The sequence below is a fragment of the Parasteatoda tepidariorum genome, chromosome 12 (genome assembly GCF_982258835.1).
Source record: "Parasteatoda tepidariorum strain Cologne lab strain chromosome 12, Ptep-v5.0, whole genome shotgun sequence".
NCBI lineage: Eukaryota > Metazoa > Arthropoda > Arachnida > Araneae > Theridiidae > Parasteatoda > Parasteatoda tepidariorum.
The window spans coordinates 54,314,174-54,338,377 of NC_141766.1; the positions used below are offsets into that span (position 1 = coordinate 54,314,174).

The 24,204-nt window shown below is 30.5% G+C and overlaps 1 protein-coding gene across 8 annotated transcripts in view; it reads left to right on the forward strand.

Annotated features, from left to right (window-relative positions):
* The window catches only part of LOC107445780 (mitochondrial sodium/calcium exchanger protein), a 93,050-nt gene that overhangs the window by 51,349 nt on the left and 17,497 nt on the right, over positions 1-24,204 (forward strand). For all 8 annotated transcript variants that reach the window (XM_087155818.1, XM_087155814.1, XM_087155817.1 and 5 more), the window contains 6 exons: positions 1,905-1,962; positions 4,908-5,010; positions 6,817-6,984; positions 11,719-11,814; positions 13,523-13,633; positions 22,849-22,983. In XM_087155818.1, coding sequence (XP_087011944.1) covers positions 1,905-1,962; positions 4,908-5,010; positions 6,817-6,984; positions 11,719-11,814; positions 13,523-13,633; positions 22,849-22,983 — 671 coding nt within the window. The remainder of the gene's footprint in view (positions 1-1,904; positions 1,963-4,907; positions 5,011-6,816; positions 6,985-11,718; positions 11,815-13,522; positions 13,634-22,848; positions 22,984-24,204) is intronic.

Consider the following 24,204-nt stretch of genomic DNA (forward strand, 5'->3'; position numbering starts at 1 on the left):
CCTTAGTTTAAATATCTGCAACGAAGCGATTTTGATGCTTTGAATTTTCCAGTGCCGCAAGTGAACTTATAGAGTCATTTTAAAGGTGATAATGTTCTTTATCGTTTTTACCATTAAACCAATCAACCGCTATCTTGATATCCCTGAGTTCAGCCTGGAAAACGGTGTTAAGACAAAGTCTTCCGATTTCATGATGTATCTCAATTTTGTCACTGAAAACGACGAAGCCCCAATCCACTCTATCTGATTCATTATCAGTGATTCGACTTTCGCTCGGTGCTCTCGAGTTCGATTAAATAATTTCTGCCTTTTATGCCAAATTCTCTTTTTCCACCGGATAAATAGATTCTGGTTCATTAGTCAATGATATGATCTCCAAAAAGCATTCATTCAAGTTAAAGATCCTTTCTGCACTATGTTCAGCTTTTAGATCGAGAAATAGAGTGCCCGCAAGCAATTGGTGTCATTCAGGAGAAACAGTTTTATATGCTCTAGTACTGCTGATTAGTGGCTATCTTTGTTTCCGCACTATGTTCAGCTTTTAGATCCAGAAACAGAGTGCCGGCAAGCACTTGGTGTCATTCAGTAGAAACAGTTTTATATGCTCTAGTACTGCTGATAAGTAGCTATCTCTGTATAAAATTGATGGGCATTTCGTTGTTTTGCATGTCCGGTGAACCATATACAAACTCAATATCCTCTCCGTGTCGGTCAGTTAGATCTCCTTCAATAATTCATTATTACGTCCCCAGGTGTTACTAGCTATGTATTTCAATTCTAAGTAATAATTAAAAATTCAATCAAGACATTATTACAAACGTGCGAAAAAGCATTACAAACGTGCGAAAAAGCATTACAAACGTGTAAAAAATGCGGGTTAACAATATGTCACATTTAACAAACAATTTTATACATCAAAAATATTGAATAATTATTCAGAAACACTGAAAAGTTATAAAATAAAAATATATTTTATCTCCTGTTATTTTTAAAGTGTTTTGTAAACATTTTGGTGAGGAAATAGATTAAAAAACATTTTTTATTATTATTATTTGGCAATGGATAAACTGTTTTAAAAGCTGTCAATGTATGAAATACTTTGTATTTTGGAACAGTTGAATAAATAAAGTGCCTCAACAGCCATATATTTAATTTCACAGAATATCTTCTATTAACTATTGTAAATATAGTTCAAAAGCGATAAATAACTATATCATTTTACTTTTTTATGCGTTCAATCATTTTATTCGATCAAAATCGTCAAAACAAAATTGAAATTAGAGGTATTACGAAAAGGGAAACTTATCGTTATTTTCATGTTCATAAATAGTTATTTTTATGACATAATGGTTATTTTAATGCCATGTTCATAAATAGTTATTTTTATGACATAATGGTTATTTTAATGCCATGTTCATAAATAGTTACTGTCATGTTATATTTACCCAGAAATATGACCAATTACAAATTGTTTTTTATTTATTTATTTAATTATTTTAATACTAAAGCAGTCCAATTTAGTATAATTTTTCTCTTCAAAATGAAAATTTTATGCTTTATCTTTTGTTAAGTACAATTTTTTATGATTTGACTATTCTTGTTTTTGTTTTTTGCTTTTTTAAATTCAAGTTCTGTAATTTCAAAAAATTGGTTCAACAATAATATCATCCAAATTTACTGTAACCTTAATAAAGTATGTAAATTGTTATATTATGTAAGTTGAACTATCTAAAAGCAGCAAAAAAGATGAACTATCATGGTAACGTAATTCAACTTAGCACCTTATAAAACGTGAAGTAAATTCGCAAGATATTAGGATTCCAATCGCTCCAAAAAATATTTCTCGTTTTAGTCATATGATTACAACTATTCTGCTTACATAAATAACTAACTTTTTTTTTCAGTTTATGCCCGTCACTTGTCGTTATCACCAAGACATTACATCTATCACAAAACATCGCTGTATCCTTTTGATTTTTTTGGTTATATCACTGAAATATCATTAATAGAAAATTACAAATGAGCATATAAACAATTATTAAAAATAAAATTATGAATTATTAAATTTTATGCTAATGCTATTTTACAGTTGATTTTAGCTTTTCATCTAACAATATTTTTGCTTTATTTACTATGTAATTAATGAGTTTATTAAGGGGGTCACTTTAAGCCGCAGAATCCCAATGCCCATAATGAAAAAAAGTGTTGCTTTTTAGAAACGTGCTTTAAAAAAATTGAGTAATAAGCATGCACTTCTCATTAATTGAGCTTTTTTTACTAAATATTATTGATTAGAATATTTTTAGAAAATATTTATTAGGTATCATACGACGATTTTTGTAAAAATGCTAAAAAAAGCATCACGAGATTGTTATTAAATTTATTTAATAAATATTTAGATAAAATCGGTCCTCAAATTAATGTAAATATTATAAGGATTATGTGCATCAAAAATCAGGTTTACAGGAGCAGTAGCTACAAAGAAATGTTCCTTTTGTTTTGTAATTTGCAGTTCTGATAAAAAGACCCAAAAAGGAACAGGTAGCAATGTTAAGGGGTAGCACAACGAGCTTTCTGAAAAGCATAAAAATATTTCTATCACAAGAAAGAAAAAAAACTGAAATTGTCTCAAAAGGTTTTTATTTTTATTATAAAGTTGAAATAAAATTTACCTAATTGAATATGTAATTAATGATCTGAACATGTAAAGTAACTCATTTAAATTTACAAATTTCAAAAAGGGCTTGTCTTAGAAAGTTTTCAAACTGTAAAAAGATTTCGGGTATATTCCTTGAAGATAATGGACAGCCAATTTGTCCAATTTATACCATTAACATTTCTTAAGCAAAACAAGGGAAACGTTTTTAACAATCTGGTAAGCTTCCCTATTAAAGTCAGTAACCTCAGAGGAGCGTATATACGCTCATCAATTCATACTTGTTTAACAAAATTGATTTATAATGATTTCAATCTCCATGACGAAAAAAAATTTAAATAAATATATAAAAGTTCTAAATATATTCCTTAAAAATATTAAGGTTTGCATAGTTAAAATAATTCATGGTTATATAGAATTGTTTTACCACTACTATTAGGGGGACCGGAAAGTAACGTCGTTACGGCGTAAATTCGCTAGTCTTTAAAACCAATACATTTTTTTTCTATCCTTTTCGATTCATTTTCCATCCCGCATTGAAAGGTTGTTGCTGACGAGGGTGAATACATTCTTGGATGAAAATAAAATCTTCATAACAAATATCAAGTGCACCGAAACGACATTACTTTCCGGTTTCTTTAATACTATAACGAATCTGAGCAAGAAAATGTAAAATGCAGGTGGTGTGGTGTCAGAGTTGGGAATCGATCCTGAGATCGGCCAATCGCATGAATGACAATTTAGTTATTTTTTGACTAATTTATGTACCCAGCTTCAAAGAGTTAAGCGGCTTCATAAAACTTCACCACAGAATTTAGAATAGTAATTAAATAAAAATACCGTGATAACTAGGGTTATTTTGGTGTCTATAAATATATTATGAAATTTAAATAATCGTATGTACAGAGGTGTTGCCACGCGATGAAAAATCACTGAATGCCCTAAGCTTTTCAGAATGTTTTTTTTTTTTTTTCAGGAGAAATGAAAATTCGGAACATAATTCGAAATAATGCGTAACGTAGCGGAATTTTCTGAGCTGACAGTACACGGAATGAACTATAAATGAACAATCTATTTATAAGTTATGAAAAAATTAAAGGTGATAATTTATCGTAACAATTTTCTGATATGCGTTCTTTTTTAAATTCATCCAAGGCTTTTGACAATTTTTATTAGTTGTTGTCAGCCATTAAAGCACAGAGGATGCGATTCTTCTTGTTTTCCAGTGGCGCCATCTATTGCAAAGAATTCAACTTCTGCCATACTCTACGCCACACCCGTTTATTGGGAGGACCCATTCATACATCCATTCATTCGCTGTATTGATACTCGGTCATAAAATGTTTGTCTTCTATATGCGATTTTGAAAAAAAGCAATATATACAATTTGAAAACTAAGCCCTTTTCGAAATTTGCTATTCTTTTAAACATTATTTAATTTTTTCATGTTTTTTTTCCTTCTAAATACGCAAGGTTTTCCTTCTAAATACGCAAGGTGTATGGGGCAGATTTCAATTTCAATGTTTGTCTTTGCCTCATGAGAAAGGGGATCTCCGAAGCAAGAAAAAAGGTTCCAACGGTTTCTATCACTAAATAAGCACCGTTTGAGTTGTGGTGGCTCAGGGGATAGAGCACTCGACTTTCAATGAGGTGAACCGGTTTCGAATCCCAGCAATGCCTGGTCGATTCGATTTCCGCACCCTGCTCACCCCGCCCACAGTGCTGACGTAAAGTATCCTCAGTGGTAAACGGATCATGGGTTCGAGTCCCTTGCCGTCTGGCTAACCATGGGAGGATTCGGGGTTTTGCTCTCCATGTAACGCAAGTGCGTGTTAGTTTCATCGAAAAGTTATCCTCGAGGGCAAATTTCTCCGAATACTTGATCCGGGAGTTCCCTTGTCTTCTGGTATGAGCTCAAAATTATAAGGCTACGGAGTTGAACATTGGTAGTTGTAAACTCAAATTTGGGTCAGTTGTTCAACGACGGTCACAAAAAATAAATATATAAGCCCTTCTTTGTGTGTGTTTGAGGAAAGGAAAACCTCTTCGCACCCTGCAGAATAGTTTTTTGTTTATATTCAGAGCAAATATGAGGTCTTTATGAGGAAAATATTCACGTTTTTATGAGGAAAATATTCACAGTTAACTTAATTGCGTCACAAAAGGAAAATTTAGCTAGTTGTATATTGTGATAGTGTTATCAAATAAAAAAAGATTAATAGAAAATATTACCTTAACTTGTGCAATATAGGGTGTTACGTTCCTAGCATTTGGAAATGGTGCTCCTGATATATTTTCCTCCTTAGCTGGTACTGAACAAGCTAGATTAGAGCTTGTTATGGGAACTCTTTTTGGTAAATTCAAAGAAATTATTTTATAATAAAAGATCCTTATATTTGAAATTATTTTTAATGAAAGTTGTTTTAGAAGGAATTTTTTAATGCTGAACCGATTTGTTTTGCGTAAATTTTGATTTTTATTGATTATATTGACAATTTTGATTTTTACTTCAACTTTTCGAGGATTAACTTCAAAAATTGCAGTAGTTTTTTTATTTTTATTATTTCTTCTACGCTGATGAAAACAATTGAATCAACTGAATCAATTGAAAACAACTGAAGTAACATCTATACGCAAATAAGGTACTTAATGATAGCTACGCTCTTTGCGGACACCTCTACCACGCAGTGGCCAGTGACGTCATAAAGCAGTGGCTCTGTGATTACGTTTGTGTAGAGATACCTTATTTGCTCGCCGAAGCTTTTAGCGTAGGGAGTTTTGAAATCTCGTTTTTTGTTTCCCAACCCCTGTATTTTTTTTATTTCTTTGTTTACGCCAAGTTAGTATGTCTAGCCGTCATCGTCTAGACGATGCCGCAAGATGACGGATTGTTGGAAGACTCGAGACGGACTAATCACAAACTACTTGTTGTAGGGACCTCAGAGTTTTGAGATATGTGGTGTCCACGCTGTGGAAGCAGCTCACAGAAACAGAAACATTTGTCCACCGACCTGGTCAAAACATCAAACGGGCAACAACGCACGTCATTTGAGATTTCTAGCCAACAGGGATAGAATCATGACAGCGGCACAACTGTTTCACAATCTGTAACAGAAACGCCCATTCAACTAAAGACTTCATGTAGGTGGTCTGTATGCCAGGCTCCCAGTAGTCAGCATTCTTTTGACTGTAAACCATAAAATGGACCGTCTGGCATGGAACCGAGAACACCTGTCTTGGATAGATGATGATTAGGGACAGGTTCTCTTCAATGATTCAGTCTGGACAGCGACTGGAGATGTGATCTCATCTTTAAAGAACATCGGCTTTCTAACATTGTCGAAGTAGTCTGATGGTCTGGACAAACGTCGTGGCAGATGGGCGTACCGAACTTCATGTGTTCGATGGAGAAATTCTGACAGGTCAGCGGTACTGGGACGAGATACTTGACACTCTGTGTGCGCAACGAGTATTCTTAAATAAACATCTGGTAAAAAAAAATAATTTGAAGATGTAACAGAAAACATCTTTTCTTTTTTTTTTTTTTTTAAAGAAAGAAATCAAAGTCAAATTTAGGAAAGCGCTGAAGCAGCCGAAATTTGTCTTCAAAAAAATTTATAAAAAGATTCGTGAAATGTAATTAAATAAAAATTAAAAAAATTATATTGAAATATGAAAAAGAACGTGAATACAATACCTTCATCAGGGGACATCCTGCATGCATTCATTTTGAAACTTTTCAGTGAATAGCAAAACAAAAAGTACTAATTAAGGTCTAGAGAGAACCGAAATTTTGTAATACATATAAAATAAAACACTCTGTTCAATTTAAAGCTTAGTTTTTTTCCTAATGCCCACCCAATTGACATTCGTTATTTAGGTATCAGTAGGCAGATTTGTTGACCACTCCTTCAGGCTCACCATATTGGGTGGGCCAACATTGCTCCCACTGTAAGGACAGATAGTACAGAGAGAATGAAAGAACATCCATACCTTGTCATGCGAGGTCATCTCTCTGACCACTACACACAGTTCGATCGGCATTTAAAGCTTAGTTATTATCTTTAATTTTTGTTGTGACTCTTAAAAATATTATTGTAAATATGTAGAATTTTTTACATAGCAAGTTAAAGTAAAGAAATGTGTTTCTGAATGTTTAGGAGGAGGTATATTTGTTACATCAGTAGTAGCTGGATCAATAATTGTTGCAAAACCATTTAAAATAATGGAAAGGCCATTTCTTAGAGACATAATATTCTATGTTTGTGCTGCCTTTTGGACGTTTTTGAGAATTTATTATGGAGAAGTTACTATTTGGCATTCTGTCGGTATGTTTAAATTGATTAATTTAAAATCTTTATTTTATATATGTTCTTGTTACGCATTATTATAATTCATATCATACATACTTCTTTCTCAGCTGGATTACGATCAGAGACCGGCAATTAGTGTATCATCTAAGAATAGGGAATACTTTGTGCTATATAGACGAAAGCACAAAAACAATGAATGAAACAATCTGAAACAACGCAAATGAAAGCATAGCAATGGACTTACTATAGTTTTGGTTCTGTAAACAAGAACTTTCCTCAGTGTCTAAGCACCAAATGATAATAGGGAAGTCAGGAGACAAACACGTGCAAAGTGGTTTAACCAATAGGGGCAGAAAAACAAGTTTGGACAAGATAATTAAAAAGGGAGATACGAAACAGGTGTGAGAGAACATGGTAGGAGCTCCAGTGTGCTACAGATTACATTAGAATAAACTTAATCGTTATCATTTACCTTCAAAAATCTTCACATTCTTTTGAAACTTTGTTCAAATAGTTATTTTTCCATTGTAGAGGTCCTTTACTTTGAAGCAATCGTTGTAGACCTCTGTTTTCCTTTTAATATTATCAATTCAATCTATAGAAAATTAATTTTGCAATCTCCAAACTGTTTAATTTGAACTATAATGATTTGATTTGATTGCTTTACCTTATTATCCGAAAATCAACTCCCAAATTGCTAAGATTTTGAATAAATTTGAGTTGAAAGTCGTTTCATCCCTGTAAATAAACTAAATTTTATCAACCAAAAATTCTCTATTACTAATATTAATAGCTGGTGTATTTCTCAAATTCTGTGTCAGTTTGGTCTTGCATATAATGGATAAACTAAGTATACCCTTAAAATTCGACTTAGAGAACACGAAAGATATGCCAAAAATCGGGACATTCACCAATCTTCCATCGCTCTACATAGTTGGAATTCTAATCACAGGTTTGAGTTTTCTTCAGCGAAAATCATTCAACACTACTCTTCATCGGTCTAACTTGATTTTTGGGAGTCATTCTTATTTTAAGAAATTCTAATACCTTAGGTAAATGATCTTTCTAGTAAACCACCATTTTTTAATGATGCAAGTCTATTCAAATTTAATCTAATGCCCCCCTGTGATGTCTGCCAAATCTCCTCACACCTTTATCTTATCTTCCTTTTTATTATCTTGCTCAAACTTATTACCCTGTCTCAATTGCTTAAACCACTTTGCAAGTGTTTATCTTATTCTATCATCATTATCATAATCTCTACCATCATTTGGTGTTTAGACGCTGAGGGAAGTTCTAGTTCATAGAACAGAAATTATAGTATGTTCATTTCTGTATTTTCATTTGTTTTTTTTATTCACGGTGTTTAGTTTTTCCTTCTTTTTTTTCTTAAGTGTTCCAGTCACTGACCGTAAAATTAAATTTATGTTTGTAAAACTAACATGACAACTGTCCTCTCGTAATTTTTTTCTCCTAAAATATATAGCTTTAAACCGTTAATTAACATTATGCTAGTGAAATTTACCTTCAGTTCAGGCCCTGACGTTGTTTGAGATTCACACGATTTTTTTGTTCAATCAACGCGAACCATAGAAAATAAGCGAAGTAATGTAACGCGTGTCTATCTGTGAAACAATTGAGTGTTTGTTGTTCGTGGTCAGTAACAGAGGTAGTGCAAAAAAGCCTTTTTTTGCCGTCGGTCCATTGCCTTTCAGTCTATTGCCTGATGTTGTAACCACCTTGGAAAGGGGCATACAACCCTGAATTAACTTAGGAAGCTTTATACAGTGTCTGGAATAGGAAGTGATTTGAAACCCAAGTAATAACGAAACTAATTTATTTCGATGAGACAAAATGTTAAGTCCAATTTTGGTTACGAAATAGTTTCAGTTTTGTTTGAATTAGAATGAAAAAAAAATTTATAATTTCATGAATTATTATTTAATTTTACAAAAAGTCATTTTCAACGATTTGCATTTTTATATCTTCATCAAAAATAGCTGAAATTTTATAAGACTAAATACAGAAGTCGCTTAGATGCTGCAGTACATTAAAGTGAAAAAAGTTGGAATACTGAGGCCATTTTTTAGATTCAAAGAAAATGTGAAAAATAGACTTCGGCAACTCAGTTCGGTCAACTCAGTTATATTTTGCTTGTATGTTGTCCAGTAAAACATTTAAAAAAATCGGTGCATAACGCACTTAAAAAAACACACATATGCAATGAATAAGAATATAAAAAGCTGAGATGATCCAGTAGATAGATTACTTGCCTTCCAAAGGAGGTACCCAGGTTGGAATCCCAACTGTAGTAGATTGATTTTCTTTACTACTACCAGTGAACTTCGACAGCAGTACTGCTTCAGAAACCCCCTTGCCTTCAGGGTTGGACTCAAAATTATTGATATCCGCAAATTCTGAATAGATCAGCAGTTCAGCGATGGAACGCTTTGCTATCAATGAACGTTTAGCACTGATATTTCTTATATTACTAGCCCAAATTTTATAAAAATTACAAAAAATTAGCCAAAATATCTTATTTCTGAGAATTTTAGATCTATATCTTTTTGGTATTTTAGCATTTACCTAACATTTTGAAAATCGGGTTAGCTTGGATCAAAAAAAAAGAAATGCTGGTATCAAAAATGTTCGAGCTACGATGGGCTTGGGACTGCAGTGGTCATATGATTACTGTAAATTTTCTTTAATCGCATTTTGAAAGTAAAAGGATTGTTTCTTTCTTGACCATAAGTCACTTAAACCATTTGATCACTTTTAAAAAAATATATAATTTCACTCTATAAATTTATTGGTGAAGCTGATCTGATAATATTTAGTGGTTCATTTGTCTGACCAAAAACAAATTTTAACAGAAAATAAACGGCTGAAAATAGAGTGGAGAATTCAGGCATCCAATAATATATTGGATACGACATATTCTTGATCCTGAATAAGTTGCTATAATTTTTCTTCAATCTGTTTAGTGCTGTTTTAAAAAAAAATTTCATACGTTTCATCGATTTGGTACAATTTTGAGGGAATAAATGCGACCAAATATAAAAAATATAGATAGTTTACTGTCCATAGCAACATGTTTCTTCAAGTCGGAGAAGATCTCCGATTCTAGCTCAAATTGACGTTCGTATTCAATGATGAAAAGGATTTAATGCTAATTTGTATTGATCACAAGTTTCAAAACGGCATGAAAATGTACTCAGTGTATAGATATAGTTTACAAAAATAATAAATCTGTTTAAGAAATGTTTCATTTTAAATGATTTCATAAATAAGCATGTGAAGAAAACTCTTATATTGTTCTTGAAAAATATTTACAGCAAAAAAAATTAACATAGACTAGTCGATACGAATCCGTATCCGGCTTGCACCGACAGCAGTGCTAACGTGAAATATGGTTATGAATGGTAGACGGATCATGGGTTAGAGTCCCTTTGCCGTCAGGCTAACCGTGGGAGGTTCTCGTGGTCTTCCTCTCCATGTAGCCCAAATGCGGGTTAGTTACATCAAAAAGTCCTCCACGAAAGCAAATATTTCCTAATACTTGATCCATGAGTTTCCTCGTCTTTTGGATTGGGTTCAAATTTACAAGGCTGCGGAGTTGAACATTGGAAGTCGTAAACTCAAAGATTGGGTGCGCTGTTCAACGACGGTTATTAAAAAAATCTAGAAAGCTACAGAAACATGAGTTTTAGACCCGAAATCGCTGGGATCGAACCCGGGTCACCTCATTGGAAGGCGAGTGCTCTATCCCCTGAGCCACCACCGCTCAACCTTATTAAACTTTGAATTATCCCGTATAATATTATTACCATAAGCACATCCAAATTCAGGCCAATCCAAGGTAACTAACAAATCAAACGGGCTTCTGTACTTCAGTAAGAACGAGTCATTAGTTGATTTCTCTATTTACCGTCATTCTCTATTTACACTTTGATTTTCATATCTTGTGATCTGGCAAACATGCTACGAAAACATTTTAAATCATTTTTGAAAAATGCCTGTATAATATTTATCCTTCTTATTTTATTTTAAATAGGGGAAATAAGATCGATGTCCTGTAGCTTTTACAATTAAATAATAACTAAAAAAAACGCTTCTGTTATGGCAATGACAATATGCATTCCCCAAAATTAATTTCTGGTCACGCCACTGATTATAAATTTTTGAGTTAGTGATTTTGATGGTAAGTTTTCTCATTAATATGGTACAGCATATCAAATGAAGAGAAATGATCAATGATTGCGTAATCAGTCACTTAGACCATACGATAACATCAATGGAATATATGAAATGGTTGCTTTGTTCCAATAAACCATTGAAACTTCCCTAAAATAGAAATTATTCCTGAAATTGGTCCAGTAAGAAGAGATTTATGAAGAAAATTGGAAATTTCAGTTCTTTATAATTTTTTTTAAAAAAAATTCAGTGATGAGAGTCATTTGCATTAAAATGCCAAACGCTTATAAAAAAATCACATTGATAACACATTTCGCTTTGTATTTATTGAAACTTAAAATACATAGATCTTATTTGATTGCCTTTTATATAACTTTAGATGGACATTCTATTAATCTGTCGTTTAAAGACTTTAATAATAAGAATATAAGCTGAACCGAAAAACTATGCACTATGCATAATCATTAACATGTTTCTACTTTCTTCATTTTTAATTTTTATTTCTGTGTGATTTAATAAAAATAAATAAGTCTTTACTTTTTTTACTAAAATTAGGATTCATCGTTCTATACATCCTCTACATTTTTGTTGTGATCATAAGTCGGCTTATTTATAACAAATATAAAGATAAAAATGCACCAAAAATACCTGGTAAGTTGGAAAGAAATTACTATTTTATCTCAGATATATTAATCTTTAAGTGGCTGTTATCGATTTTTAGAAGCGGTACTTAAATTGCATTACAAATTCATATTCATTTGCTTTAAAGTTCCACAGGTCTAGTTATGAGAACATGCGTGTGAAAAAAAACTATATATATATATATATATATATATACAAACAGTCAAACCTCGATATCTCGAACTTGAAGGGAGAGGAAAAAAAATTCCAGATATCGAAAATTCGAATTATCGAAAATCGCATGTTATCGATGGTAGAATAAAGAAAAATGCTCTTTACATGCCTTATTTACTATTCCATATTTATTCTAAAAACACTTTTTACACTTTTATTTAAAAAAAGATTCAATTGTTGTTTGCTTTAGAGATGTGTAAGAAAGTTTCTCTATGACACTTTCTAAGTGGACTATAGCTTTAAATGTCTCCTCTGACATATTCGGCTGCCTCTCAATAAATCTCCTTACAGTGTCCACTGCAGAAAGTGCTTGTTTGTTAGTAACATTGAGCGGTAAATCTTCGATTTCCTCATCCTCTTCTTCTGATAGTTCACAAGTCATCCCACTGACTGCATCACTGCTACTGCATCATCGACGTTTACAAAGTCATGAAATTCCATGTCATCAAGCTTCATGAGTCCGGTCAAACTATACCAATCATTTTCGGTGTAGTTTTCAGCAGAATTAACGATATTGATTGTTTGACTACTTTTGTGATCTTTAATGAATCCAGACTTCTTGAAGCCATTCATTATCGTAGAGGAAGACACATCATTCCATGCCTTGTCAGCCATTCTCAAAATTTTTTATTTTTTTGGAATATTTTTCAAATTTTAGAAAAAAAATCTACACTTTTTATGGAAAAAAAATTCAAGTTATCGAGAGAGTAGAAAAAAAATTCGTGAAATCAAGTTTTTTTTTAACATTGAGTGTATAGGAAATTTGAAGGGAATTTTTTTTTCTTCGAGATATCGAAAAATTCGTGATATCGAGGTTCGACTATATATATATATATATATATATATATATATATATATATATATATATATATATATCTTTTATAATCTAAATTTTTTCCCAGAACTCTCACACACAGTTTCTGTTAAACTAAGGTTTTCTATACTTTAAGAAATTTCAAATAAGACATTTTCAAGAAAACGGTTTTCTCTTTCTTACAAACATACACATTCATTCTCACTTAAGATTTGTTTGAAACCAAATTATGCTCATTGAGGGTCAGATATCGGGTAGAAAAACGTCAGAAAGTTTCCACAGACAAAAAAAAAATTTATGATTCCCAAACAAGATTTTTTTTCCAATGCCCACCCGGATCTTGATTTTTGCCATCCGGGTATAAGAAGGGCAAATTTGTTGACCACTCTCTCAAGGGCACCATATTATGTGTGCCAACATTGATCCCCTAGTAAGAAGAATATATAGTACACGTAAATAAAGGAATGAATATTAGTCGGGATTAAAACCCGGGAGCTTTTTGACGGGAGGTCATCACCGCTACCAACATACATCCTGTCGGATGATTCCCAAAAAATTATTGCTAAAGTTTTTGAATGGTTTATTTTTGTTCTTAATATTAATTTGCAGCCACTAAAGTGATAATAAGAATGGTGTATGTTTTATGCAAATTTTAACTAAATAATTATACAATTTTTGCACACGTCTTAGAAATCGAGATTTCTTCGCCAAGTGATAAGCCAGATTCAAAACCACCTGCCATCACATTTCATCCTACTGGACAAGATGATGATCCTGAAGCTGCTGGAGTTGTCTTGAGAAGTAAAATATTTTATCACAATAACATTTTAAGGTTTTTAATGTAATTTACAAATGATTCTCTTAGATTTGAATTATAATCATAAGAAATGTGAAAAATTTGATTCAACTAACCTTTTGGACTGCTATATACGCTGTAAAAAATTCCGATAAAAAGTACTCTGACTGCCGTAAAATCCATTTTGCAAGTAAAACTTTATACTGTGATTTTTACAGTACTCTTTCTGAAATTACAGTGATTGAGGGATTTTACAGTAAATATTACTGTAAGGACTTTGTCTCAATTAAAGACAGAGATTGGAAGGCGGTGGAGCGCAGAAGGAAGCACTGATCTCGTCTTTTTAAGAAAGCCATTTAGGAAATGGCATATCAGACTTGATGATGATCAGTGTAAATACAGTATATCCGACTATATATATATATATATATATATATATATATATATATATATATATATATATATATATATATATATATATATATATATATATATATATATATATATATATATATATATATATATATATATATATATATATATATATATATATATATATATATGTAACATAAAAAGCTTCAATTAATCTTTTTATGTTAGTTTCTTTGTTATAAAACTTCATCCTAATTAATTATTCTAAACGAAATACTTTCTCACACTTTTAAAAGCCACATCCTGTTCTTAAATCTATTTTTGGCTCAAGTATGCATTTAATTAAGAGCAGGACATTTTTCCCTTTGCTCTTGTGTGGGAAACGTTTGATCTATTTCATAAACCAATAGCAACTACTAAGAGTTCCCTCTGTCCCTAAATTAAGACATATTACGGATTTTACTTTGCAAGATTTTCCCTAACATATAACCAAGGAGCGCAACTTTTCGTGTGCACTTTTTGCACTTTTACTCATTCTCATGACTGCTCTTGTCTAATAATTAATAAATAAATTTTGTACCCTCCTTCCCGACCTATGACCTGTTTTAATCCTTCCACTCGGCAACGACGTTATATATATATATATATATATATATATATATATATATATATATATATATAATTATTGAGTCTAATGTATTCTGTTTTATGACCAAAATGGGAAGAAGTACACTTTAAAAATATTCTACGTAATAGAAATTATAAGTTATCATTTTTATGTAATCATTATAAGTAAATAAAATTATAATAAAGTTTAATTAATTGAATCTTTTTTAAAAAAGTATTTTATAGCATTCATCAGCTTATTTTCTTCTACGCAATATAAAGTAGAGGGCCCGATTATCCGGAACAACCGGTACCAAAGCCGATCCGGATAATTGGACAACTTGAAAAAACGGCTTTGAGAATGTTTTTAATTAATTTTTCAAGGCTCAGGATTAGCAGTTGTAGTAGTGCCTATTATAGCATATTGCAAGTGGCGTGTTTAAACAATTATTTTTAAAAAAAATTTAATTAGAAACCTGAATTATTAGAAACTTGCCACCCACATTGAAATTGAGAGGAAAGAGCGTAAGGTTCTTTTCAAGGTCACCGGGAGACAAAAGCTCCATTTTTCGACCCCTTTTGAGACATTCTGAAAATAATAAAAAAAATTGTAGTTTCGCGATTTTTTTTTTTTTTTTTTTTTTTTTTAAGGAAGTGGGGGGAAACGCATGGTTCTTTAACGATTCGTATAATTAAACAATTCAGTAAAACGGCATGTAGATGAACAGCACGAAATTTGCCTCTTTAAACTTGTATAATAACTTTTTTAAATATCTTTTATGTGTGCCACTTTTTTAAAGACGCCGCGGGGAAAAAGAGCAGCAGTTTGCAAACAACGCTCCAAGCAATTAATCAAAAAAAAAGGAGTTTTCTATTCCCCTCTAAATCTAGATTCGACGCAAACATTTCTTTTAATATGGAAAAATAACAGCTCTAAGAAAGTTTAATTTTTCTCGAAAAGCTGGAAGAAACAGAATTCAAAGTGAAAATATTAAGTATTCTATAAACCAATAGCTTGAAAAAGACCTCAAAATATGTTTTAGACATTCTTATTTCAATCTAAATGAAAAAAGCAATTGTATAAGCGGAATAAGTCTGCTGTCTATTATTATGAAATAGCCAAAATAGGATAGGACTTTTTTCTCCCTAGAAAGAATAGTATCTTTTTTTAGAACTGCTAAGAATTGAGAAGATTTTAGCTTTAAAAATAGCACGTATGGATAAATAGATTGAAATTTTTTGTTCTCTTTTGTTAAGAAATGTTCTTAACAACGTATCTTTTAATGAAGCACTTTCAATGACTGTTCTTTATCCTCAAAGTAGAATTCTACACATAAATTTTTTGTACCGTATTGTGAGCTTAAAACATCTCAAAAAATATAAATTGAAAAAATTTCAGAATCAACTTAATGTCAAAAGTGCATACAGAAATATTTTACCAAAACAGTTTTAGAGCTTTATTATCATTTTGAACTGTTAAAATACAATGACTGAAAATCGAATTTTATTTCTTGTTTGAATGGCTAGGAGTTCGGCTTTATCCTCCCGACCGAACTTAACTGTCGAAAGGGTTGAGAGGAGGTGGAAAAATTCAAAATATGTCGTTAATTCTTTTTGTTTTTTTATTTTCACAAGCAAACTGTTAGTGGATATGTACTCTCTTCGACAGTATGTAATCGAACCTGTTTTTGTACTGTCTTCTTTTGTGCGATTATAATTTGTATGATTTTTTGTACGATTTTTTTATGCTGTGTATGAAGATTTTAATCAAATTGGAACGTAATTGACGAAGTTATCAATAAAGAGTAGGTTTTATAGACCATTTAGTTTTTTCGATTTTTGATATATTTCATCACTTTACATAAAAATTGCTTCAGCCAATTACATAACATATGTATCTAATTCTATAATCGCATAATTTAATTGTTGAAGTTTTTATGTAAATAAATGAAATTTACTATTAGCATATTGTGATGGAACTCTTGAGTAGCAAAGGAAAAATTCATTGATCGCAAATTACACTAGCTTCGAGCTTTGTTTTGCTTGTTTTAGGGAATAAGTAAAAGAAGTTTACTTTTTTTATTTTCTGATCTGCACAAGTAACAAGTTCGCTAAATAAAGTGATTTCGTAAAAAAGAATGTTTCGTGCGTTTTAATTTTTAAATCTAATATTAATTGACATCTTTTAAGGTGCTTTCACATTCTTGGACCAGTAAGATAAAATTCTTTTCAAAGCGTAAATTGAATTTAAACTTATTATATTTTCTATTTATATATAAATTTTAAGATTTTTATTTTACGTTTAGATAGAATAAGGTAAAAGATTAAAAGGTAAGAAGTTAGATAAAAAGGTAAGGGCAAAAAGAAAGCGAAGAGGAAGGTAATTTCCTTGAAAGCAAAGACTACGAATTTAAAACGAAGGTGGACGTGACTCTAGGTGATACTTTTTTTTATGCTGTCCCTATCTACCGCACAAAAAAAGTTTGAGTGTATTTCTACATTCAAGCTGATATTTTTCTACATTCGAGTTAAATACGTTCGAGTTAATATAAATTAAATTACGAGTTAATATAAATTAAGTTCGTACGATCTCATTAATTTTTTAGCTGTAAAATTTAGAGGTCATTTTTCTCTGTAAAGTATTAAATTTATCAGGTAAAATTAAGTGTTTGAGGTTTGAATTACATTTAATTAGTGAACCAAACACATAATAAAAACACAAATCAGCAAAATAGTTTCATTTCTAGTTGCGTTTTTAATGCCGAGAAAATAAACTTTATTCTTTAAAACCGGTAATCAATTATGAGGTAATTTTTTTTTCATTTAATCGAAACAAACTACGTTTACAAAGATTTTAATGCATGAAATTATTTTTGCATTTTTCGAGAAAACTCATTTTATTAATGGAGTTATGATAAAGTATGGGCCGTGGCAGCCCAGTGGTCCGGGTGTTCGATCCTCAAATCCGATAAGACAGATGCGATATACGAGATCGTGGTCGCTGCGCAGTACCATGGGTACAGGGATCTGGAGAAAATTTCCGTCCCCTTCAGATCTATGTTAAAATTGCAGGAGTGGCCTCACGAATGAGTGGCGCGACCATCTATCCTGGTGGTTTTGAGCTAACCGGTGCTTTCTTATCAAACGAAAGGCGCGTCTTCCTGGCTTAACTCAGAAAGGCTAATGGCTGGCGTGCTTGACTTGTCTAAGTGTCTTAAGAAACAACAACAATATTAACTATTGGAGTATTACGTCGATGAGCATTTTATTTAAGACATAGCTCAAAAAGTGTGTTTAAAAAAATCGACACAGCACTCCATTCCATTTTTCAAACTTTTCTTACGAAAGTTGTTCTTTTTCTTTTAAAGGAAACAATAATAAACCTAAATAAATTCATATTATGATTTCATCCATTTGCTACATTTTTTAAAATTAATCTTTTTTGATATATTAAAAGTCAACAATTATTTTTAAAAGTTTATCACAGGTTCAATAAATCTACAATAGTGGTACTAACTTGACGCTGTTCAAATGTTGATTTTTTAATAAACCAATTTAAATCGCTTAAAATTCTGAATACGAAGAGATGCCTGAAAAGTGACATCAAAAATATACTTAGTTAACACAAATCCGGACTTTTTCCCATAATGATTATGCTTAAATTTTAAAAAAGTACGGTAAAGTAAGTTCGAAATTTCTCATTTAGTTGTTAAATTTGAGTTTAATGTTGAAAAGGCACATTTTGAATTGTGTCCATTTTTTATACACGCATTTTGAGCTATGTCCATTTTTTATAAATGCGTTTTGAGCTGTGTCCATTTTTTTATACACGCATTTTGAGCTCTGTGTCCATTATCTAAAAAAAACTCATTTCCAGCTGTAAAAAGCTCACTGATGGGACGATTAACTAAAGCAGAGTCAATAATCGATTTGGAATATAATGAGCAAAGTTTTCTGAGTGATAAAACTTTGTTCTCTTCTTTTTCTAAAACTATACGAAAATCCCTCGAACACTCCCATTATCTGTAAAAATTAAAAACACAAAACCTTTCGTAATTTTCCCACATATATTGTGTCAATGTCAGAAAACATTTGCTTTCGTAAGTATCTGATGCTATTCGGAAAATTCGACCTCATTGTCAAGAAGTAGAATAAGAGCTTTCAAAAACAATCTGCTTTAAAGAAACATATAATTCTTACGCTATGTGAAATGCCATGAAGCTGATCAAACAACTGCTAAATATGATTAAATGTCAAATAATGGTTAAACGACTGAAACTTCAAACATAAATGCATTTATTGGAATGTCTGAAGTATTAAACTTGTCATTATTTGATAATTTAATTGTTTATGATACTATGTATCACTTATTTCAGTTTTATAGACATTGAGGGTCATTTTTATATATTATTTCATATTTTTAATGTTTAGGGTACTTCAGAATAGCGTGGTTGAAACAAAAGGATATATATATATATATATATATATATATATATATATATATATATATATATATATATATATATATATATATATATATATATATATATATATGTCGTATTATGCTATATTAGCACGAGCTCAACTAAATTTATATTTTATTAAATGCTCCGATTGAAACTTTTAATTAAGACATATTGTGCAATTTTAAAATCTGATCAACTTAACTGATATTTTATTTAGTACATGAATTGAAATATTTAAACTGGGTGAAACTGGGGATGCTATAAACTTGTTTTATACTGGGTGAATTGTGGTATAATTTTTTTAGGTTGTGAAATTTGAAGTAAAACATCTAAACTATACAGACACACTATAGCACTATAAGATTCTATGTAAAATGTTGATTGTCAGGTAAAATGTGTTTTATGTAAAATTTTGACGCTGTTGAAACCTGTTTGTACTTGTTTATGTTCGTGTATCAATTAATTATTGTAGTGCAATACGTTAAAAAATAATTTATTAATGCAATCTCTTAAATAAAAACCCACTACATGTGTGTTTAAATATAAAAGTATTGCATATAAATTTTAGCAAAACATGTAATTATTAAGACACCACGATGCGTCGAATATTTTGGTATAATTATTATAATATACTATTATAATACCTGATATAATAAATATTTTATATTTATATAACATATCGTCTAATTTAACCAATTGATACACGAACATCAACAAGTGCAAATTGGTTTCAGTCAAGTAAAAACAATAATGCTGTATAGCATCACTTGATAATTAAGATTTTACATAGAATCTTAGAGTGTGTCAAATAATTTGGTAGGGACACAGGGATTATATATATATATATATATATATATATATATATATATATATATATATATATATATATATATATATATATATATATATATATATATATATATATATATATATATATATATATATATATATATATATATATATATATATATATATATATATATATATATATATATATATATATATATATATTTACATTGATATCTTCGATTACTTGTATTCAATGTGTTCCACACACATATGATTTCTATAGCTGACTATGGCAATGTAGTTAATATACTAAAGGTTATACAAATAATGATTATAAATTTAAAAATGTGTAATCATAAAATTGTAATTGAAAAAGGTTATGATAGTAAAGAAAAACGTCACCATGTCTGTTACCATGTCATATGTAGAAATTTTTGGTGTTTTGTAAATGCCACTGGGGTTTTTACCGAGTCTCTCGACTCGGAGTGTCACGGTTGGAACCAACCCCTTCTCTCCTGAGGGGTCTCACGCAACGATGAGACCTAAATTTGCATTCTACTTTAAGGGGAGGATTATATCTTATTTTATATTCTTGAGGCTCTAGTTTTAAATAATGGCAGAAGATGCATTTAAAAAATTTGTAACTTAAAAGAAAGTTAACTCATAAGTGCGATTAAGGAATGTATAAATTTAAGTTAATTAATATTTTAGATTATTTTTTATTGAAATTTTTTATTGCAAATTTCGATTTTGCAAATTTTCGATTTTTAACTATTTTAATAGATTCTAGAATACTTTTCCAGTGTATTTGATCATGAGTAAAAATTGGCTAGACTCAAATTATAAAAATGTTTCTTCAATCTAACAAATGTTCATGATAATTAAGTATCCCGACTAGCAAAAGTAGAATGAATTATATTTTTACAAAGGCTTTGTAAAAGCATACAAATAATAAAATTCAGTCCTACCCCGCCATGGTTTGTACTGTTTGTCTAAGATATGTACTCTGACCGCCACTAAGTCTGCGGCAGTCTGGTGCTATGGGAACAAGAAGAGGGCATTTTAGGGAGGGTAGCTTCGATGAAGAGGTCTCCTTTTCTCTCGCCGAAACCAGTCCTAAAGAGGGACCCCGCACCCCTACTTAAAATAATCATACCTCGTTACCATAGTCACCGCCACAGCTCCAGACGAATGTCTGGCAGAGTACCTATCTTAGACAAACAGTAGTGAACCCCTGGATATAGTAAACGAAATGTTCACTCCCGTGTTTTGCTATGCACGTATGATATTATTTTTTGTGGATATAGTGAACCAAAAGGAGAGGAAATTGGTTATTATGAACTTTTTTCTGTCATCGACTGATTTTTTGTTTTTCATATTTTGGTAATTCTGAAATTTCTACATAAAATACATACCGATTATTAAAACCATCTATTTAGTGGAATGTAGCCATAAGCATACTTCTTCTATCTCAGTTTCCCATACCTAAATAAAGGCCATCCCTAAATTTTTTGTACTCAAGCCGAAGAGTAATGAAAAATAAAAGTTAACACATTTTTTGTTACTACATATTGATTTTTAATCATTTTTTTATTAGTCATTTATTTTAATAATATGTAATAAAAGGGAGCAGTTCGAAAAAATTAGTAAATATTGTTTGCAGTACGAATATAGTGAACTCCCGGTTATGATGAACCGAAATTTCGGTCCCTTGAGGGTTCACTATAACGGGGTTTGACTGTAGTAATAAAATTGTGCCAAATGTTGTTCTCAAGTTAATATATAAAGTATATAACAATTTACAAATACCCTCCTGTAAGTACAAAATATGTATAAAAATTAAATGTAAAAGCATAAGATTTATTAAAAGAGTTTATGCATAATATTTTAAGATTCAGTTTCCGTGGGAGTATTTCTGTGGCAGTGGCAAAAAAGCATCGTTCATCCACTCATTCACATCATGAACATGTCATTAAATAACATGTCACTATAACGGGGTTTGATTGCAGTAATAAAACTGTGCCAAATGCTGCTCTCAGGTTAATATATAAAGTATATAACAATTTACAAATACCCTCCTGTAACTACAAAATATGTATAAAAATTAAATGTAAAAGCATAAGATTTATTAAAAGAGTTTATGTATAATATTTTAAGATTCAGTTTCCGTGGGAGTATTTCTGTGGCAGTGGCAAAAAAGCGTCGTTCATCCACTCATTCACATCATGAACATGTCATTAAATATGTCATTAAATAACATGTCACTATAACGGGGTTTGACTGCAGTAATAAAATTGTGCCAAATGTTGCTCTCAGGTTAATATATAAAGTATATAACAATTTACAAATACCCTCCTGTAAGTACAAAATATGTATAAAAATTGAATGTAAAAGCATAGGATTTATTAAAAGAGTTTATGCATAATATTTTAGGATTCAGTTTCCGTGGGAGTATTTCTGTGGCAGTGGCAAAAAAGCGTCGTTCATTCACTCATTCACATCATGAACATGTCATTAAATATGTCATTAAATAACATGTCACTATAACGGGGTTTGACTGCAGTAATAAAATTGTGCCAAATGTTGTTCTCAGGTTTATATATAAAGTATATAACAATTTACAAATACCCTCCTGTAAGTACAAAATATGTATAAAAATTAAATGTAAAAGCATAGGATTTATTAAAAGAGTTTATGCATAATATTTTAGGATTCAGTTTCCGTGGGAGTATTTCTGTGGCAGTGGCAAAAAAGCGTCGTTCATCCACTCATTCACATCATGAACATGTCATTAAATATGTCATTAAATAACATGTCACTATAACGGGGTTTGACTGCAGTAATAAAATTGTGCCAAATGTTGTTCTCAGGTTTATATATAAAGTATATAACAATTTACAAATACCCTCCTGTAAGTACAAAATATGTATAAAAATTAAATGTAAAAGCATAGGATTTATTAAAAGAGTTTATGCATAATATTTTAGGATTCAGTTTCCGTGGGAGTATTTCTGTGGCAGTGGCAAAAAAGCGTCGTTCATCCACTCATTCACATCATGAACATGTCATTAAAGCCATCACACAATCCGTTGATAGCTATTCAAATCCAGCTTTTGTCAATGGTAATTATCTCTCAACAATTTCTTTTTTAATTCATCCTAAAACTACTTAAAGTTTTTTTATTAGAAAAATGAAGTGTATAACAAAGTGTAATTCTTCAGATATTATTGTTGTTTTCTGACATTTCAAGGAAATATACAAAACATTTTTTTTGTTTAGTTCTTATTTATTTATTTTTCTCCTATCTTTTACATTGTTTCTAGTCATTCAGAGTCATTTAATTTAAGAAACAAAATTCAGTGAATAAAAAAAGATATTTTTCATCAACACATTTTTAACACTAAGCGCAGCAAAAACCAAATAATCGAACAAAAATTTTCTTTAATTTTTTTTTATAGTATAAACGAGCAAATATTGTTCCGTAACCATCCCCTTCAATGTTTTTAATTTTTTAAATTCTTCTTCAAAAGGAAATCATAAAAAGTATACACTGTATATATATGTTTCAAATTCATTTAATTTTAAAAAGAAAATTCAGTGAATAACAAAAAAAAAATCTATTTTTCAGAAACACTTTTTTAACTGTAAGCGCAACATAAACCTACTAACCAAACGAAAATTTTCTTAAATTTTTTTAGTATGAACAAGCAAATATTGTTCTGTAACCATCGCCTTTACTGTTTTTAATTTTTTAAATTCTTCTTCAAATGAAATCAAAAAAGTATACGCTGTATATCTATGTTTCAAATTCATTTAATTTGAAAAAAAATTCAGTGAATAAAAAAAAACTATTTTTCAGCAACACTTTTTTAACTGTAAACACAACATAAACCAAATAACCGAACGAAAATTTTCTTCAAATTTTTTTAGTACAAACGATCAAATATTGTTCTGTAACCATTACTCTTGATGTATATATTTTTTAAATTCTTCTTCATAATGAAATCAAAAAAGTATACGCTGTATATATAAATATGTTTCCAGTCATTCAGATTCATTTAATTTGATAAAAAATTTCAGTAAATAAAAAAAAAAAATTTTTCATCAACACATTTTTAACTCTAAGCCCAACATAAACCTACTTACCGAACAAAAATTTTCTTTGCATTTTAGTACCAAAGAGCAAATATAGTTCTATAACTATTACCCCTGATGTATATATTTTTTAAATACTTCTTCAAAATAAAATCAAAAAAGTATACGCAGTATATATAGATATGTTTCTAATCATTCAGATTCATTTAATTGGGAAAAAAAATCAGTAAATAAAAAAAATATATATT